The sequence below is a fragment of the Thalassophryne amazonica genome, chromosome 19 (assembly GCF_902500255.1).
Source record: "Thalassophryne amazonica chromosome 19, fThaAma1.1, whole genome shotgun sequence".
Lineage (NCBI taxonomy): Eukaryota > Metazoa > Chordata > Actinopteri > Batrachoidiformes > Batrachoididae > Thalassophryne > Thalassophryne amazonica.
The window spans coordinates 30,815,108-30,819,361 of NC_047121.1; the positions used below are offsets into that span (position 1 = coordinate 30,815,108).

At 43.7% G+C, this 4,254-nt stretch overlaps 1 long non-coding RNA gene and 1 gene segment (V, D, J or C); both read left to right on the top strand.

The window, feature by feature from the left end:
• The first annotated feature begins 287 nt into the window (after window positions 1–287).
• Window positions 288–954, top strand: LOC117531879. The segment is given in 2 exon segments: window positions 288–369; window positions 503–954. Coding segments are annotated over 2 exon segments (501 nt in total).
• A 1,683-nt stretch (window positions 955–2,637) lies between these two features.
• On the top strand, window positions 2,638–3,843 carry LOC117501124. The gene is made up of 3 exons (XR_004557936.1): window positions 2,638–2,648; window positions 3,619–3,623; window positions 3,689–3,843. It is a non-coding gene; the product is annotated as an uncharacterized LOC117501124 (long non-coding RNA).
• Window positions 3,844–4,254: the final 411 nt, after the last annotated feature.

The window sequence follows — 4,254 nt, forward strand, 5'->3', positions numbered from 1 at the left end:
CAAAACCTGCACTTTAACAATCAACAAACTCTACTTGAACAGCAGTGCAGTGTACTTCTGTGCTGCCAGTTTACACAGTGCAACACATCTCTGCTCCTCAGTACAAAAAACCTGCATAATCACACATTTTTTCTCATCACAGCTCCTTGCACCTGTATTAACCCAGAATAACCAACACCGTCCTTCCCCACTAATGTAGATCAGAGATTATAGTGGGAGGTTCCTCCTGTGGATGCGGTTCGTAACCTATCACCTGGTATAAACGGCAGCTTCTGAAATATAGTACATCTGCTGCATCGTTGCTTTACAGAATCACGAGAATGACTCAAATTCTCATCTCATGTATTTTATCGTCTTTGTGGCTACAAGGTACGAGAGGAGATGTGAGCTTTTGTTGTTATCAAGTGTTAACCTGCAGTACAGACTCCTCCTTGGGAAAATTTTTAAATTCAATTTGATGCACATAAGTTTTTTTAAACTGATATTTTTTTTTTCTTCACAGGTCTCTTCCAGGATGTGATCCAGAACCCTGAAATCAGCTTCAGTTTTGCGTCCCAATCTGCAGAGATGAACTGCAGCCACAAGAAAGATGCTGGTCACACCCAGATGTACTGGTTCAGACAGCGTCCTGGAGAAACCATGAGACTGGTGGTCTACACAGCTTTTGGTGTGGAACCAGAATATGACAAGACCTCTGAGAACAAATATTTAGCCATCAAAGAGAACGTGGAAAGCGGGGCTCTCACTGTGAAGAAGCTGGAGCCCGGTGACAGCGGCGTGTATTTCTGTGCTGTCAGCAAACACAGTGATGTGAGACACACCAGCATCCGAACAAAAACTGCTCGACAGGAAATTGAGATCATTGACTCTGAAGAACCACATTTTGACATTTTCATTGTTCCTATCGGTGGAGTTACAGCTCCAGAAATAATCTTCACTGTCAGCTTAAGGTGATGGAACGAGAAGGCACCTGAGAGGAGAAACAGTTGCTCCTAAATGTTTAGAACGTCTTTTAATCTGACCTCATTGGTCATCCCTCAGGAATATCACTTCATTTCCATTTTGGCCATCCTTTATGCTTTTTCTTGCTTTTAAAGTGTTTATCTGGGGATTGCGGTTGTCCAAACATCTTCAGATCTCATAAATCCTGGAGATGGAGTCCAGCAGGTCATGGAAGAACCAATTAGTATATGCAGGATTCTTTTGTTCTGAAACTCACTGGCCATGTGTTATTACAGTACAGTGTAGCACGAGGAGGCCTACAAAGAGGATCATCACTGAAGACTTGGATAGAAGAAGAAGGAACAGCTCTCAGTTTATAATCAGCTTAAAGTTTCCTCAGCACAGTAGAGTGTGTTACTGTGCAGCTCACACCACACAATGAATGCACATTCCCTCTGCTTTAGAAAAAAACTGAAGCCAACTTTCATGAGCTTAGACCAGGTAGCATTCAGCTAACAGCTAACTTTCAAACACTAACATCTTCATTTGAAGACTAGCTTTTCAGCTACCTTTAAATATCAGAAATAGGCCGATAGTTTCCGCTAAATTTAATTCCATGTGGAATATTATGTACTATTTCTGGTCATTTAATACTTCTGGTACTGTGAATAAACAGTATGTTCAATCGAAAGTGCTGTCTAATTTAATGTTCCCTTTTAATTATTTATTTGCAACTTGATCATGGCAAGCTAAAGCTGGGCTAGCAAAAAATAAAATCCTCCTAGGCCATCCACCTCATCCACCATGAGGACCCCTAGAACAGAAGGGTGCTGCCATTTTGAATGAGGGGTGCTCATGGCAACGTCAACTCCGGTTTGCTTCCGTGTCAGATCAGTATTCACTTCATCTGCCATGAGGACCCTAGAACTGAAGGGCACTGTCATTTTGAATGGTCACATGATGTGATCTAAAATAGTGTGGGGGAAGAATTGATTTGGTCGCAGCACTGACCCGGTGCCACGAGGGGGCGTTTGGGGGCAACGCCCCCTCACATCATCAACCCCACCCCCTCAGATGTGACAGTTCTCAAAAAATAAAAATAAAAAAGAAAGAAAAAGATATACTGGAAAATATAGCAAAATATTAGTTATTCAATATTATTATCACTTTTCCGGGGCGTTGCTGGGCTGGTATCGTAGATTTACGTTGACGGTACCTGGCTATACCCGCCCGCTATGCATAAACAAATGACGTCATAGCGCGCGCAGCCCAAGAACTGTCCGCAGAGGAAAAGATGAAAATGCGAGAAGTGTGTTTTGGTCCCAATATGGATATTCTGGATGATTTTCTCATGGATAGTACGACAATGAACAGCAGCTAAAGCAGCCAGGTTGATGAGGACGCCCTGGCTAAATTGGAGAGCAGCGCGCGCCTGCTAGCCAACATGACAAAAGTTAAGTGAGCCAACTTTTTATGTATGCGTTACGTGTTGTGTATCTCAGTAAAAGGTGACAATAATGCAAATAACATGCTGTTGTCGTGCAGCATGCATTTTCTTAGTCCCTCCGTTCACGGCCAGTCGCCCGCAATGACAGGTATTACAGTTATGTATTGTTGTAAATAGATCTACATGAAAGGTTTATCTTTGACCCGTTGTGTGACTGTCATGCCCAATTGAGCTGTGTTTGCGCTTGTGATGGAGGGCTGTATGTGGGGTTAATCTACTGTCTCGTGTCGTTTCTCAGATCAGTTGTTGGTTTGGTTTTGTGGTATTCAAGAGATCACTTGACCAAGGGTCTATACGTTCACATAATAATTAAAAAATACTGTCATCACTCTTTACTCTTACTCAGTCAGTCTCTTACATCAGTGTAGCCTAAATACACAAGCTTTCCAGGAGTGCACTCAATTTATTACGCACGCTTAGAGGCACGTCCCCTCCGGTGCGCAGTTTTTTTTTTTTTTTTTTGGCGCGACCCCGCCCCCTGTGATAAACTCATCGCCCCCTTAATATTTTTTTTCTGGTGCCGGGCCTGTCTCAGCAACATCACTCCTTGTTTTCTTCCACGTCAGATTAGTCACTAGTGTGAAAATACGCCGCTGTCTATGTGGTTTACCATTCGCCCTATTCACAAAACCCACAATGCAATGCAGGATCAGTAACATCCGGTACAAAAGAGGAAACCGCCACAAACACACAACATGACGTAGATCGCCTGCATTTCTCTCTTGCTAGCCAGTAAAAACATTGCTGATTCTTCAGATGTTAATCTGTGTTACTGTCAGAAACTGTGGTGAAGTGGCGCGGCAGGCAGGTGGACACCAATGCAAACTCATGACTCAGATGGAGGATAAGGTAAAGGTTCTATTAGAAACAGGCTTAGGTCGGTGCACAAGATGACAATCAGACTGGCGGTGGTACAGACGGTCGTAAGGTGGAGACGTGGTCAGTAAACAAGCAGAGTTCCAGCACGGGCAAACAGGTACATAGGAGGTGGCAAAAACGGAGTCAAAAAACAGGCTGGGTTCAGGCACAGAGAAGCAGGGTAACTGGCTCAGGCAAAAATGTGTTCAAGGACAAGCAGAGTTTGAGAACGGCAAAAAACACAGACTAAGGCAGGATACAGGAGGCTTGGAAAAAGGCAGAATGCACAATGAACTAGTAGTGTACTGTAGTCCAGGTGTTAAAATGATATCTCTGTTAAAATGAGATCTCTGTAATATTAAAACCCTTCTTTTAATATAGTTCATTCCATGAGAGATGTCAGAGTACCAGAACCAGAGGTTGCTCCCCGATTCCAGGATCCACAGGTTCCCAGCGTGAGGTGGGTGGCGAGCTGCAGCAAACTATTACTGTCCAACCTTGCCTTCCTGATCTCCCCCCATATGGACTGTGTAGTTGGATAAAACACACTGGCCTTTATTGGAAAGATAAGGGCCCCAACTCTAACTTTAGGAACAGAGTTTTTATCTTTTTTTGTTTTGCCTTATTATTATAGTTTGTTAATTTTCTGTTGGGGAAAGTGTAGTGACACGGACCCACAACAGGGGGCGCAAATGAACGGTCAATAGATGAGCCAAAAGGTAACAATTTAATGTTGTGAATGTGCACAACGAATATACAGACAATCTCAGAATCTGATAGCAGTCAATACACAAAGGTGACGTGTGGGCAGGCTCGAGGATAGAAGACGTCCGTCCTGAGAAGAGCCGGAACCACATGATTTCCGCCGCCACCGAACCTGGTGAATACTGGAGCTGCCAAGTCCCGAATTCACAGGTGATCACCGTCCCCGACTGTCGGATCTGGTA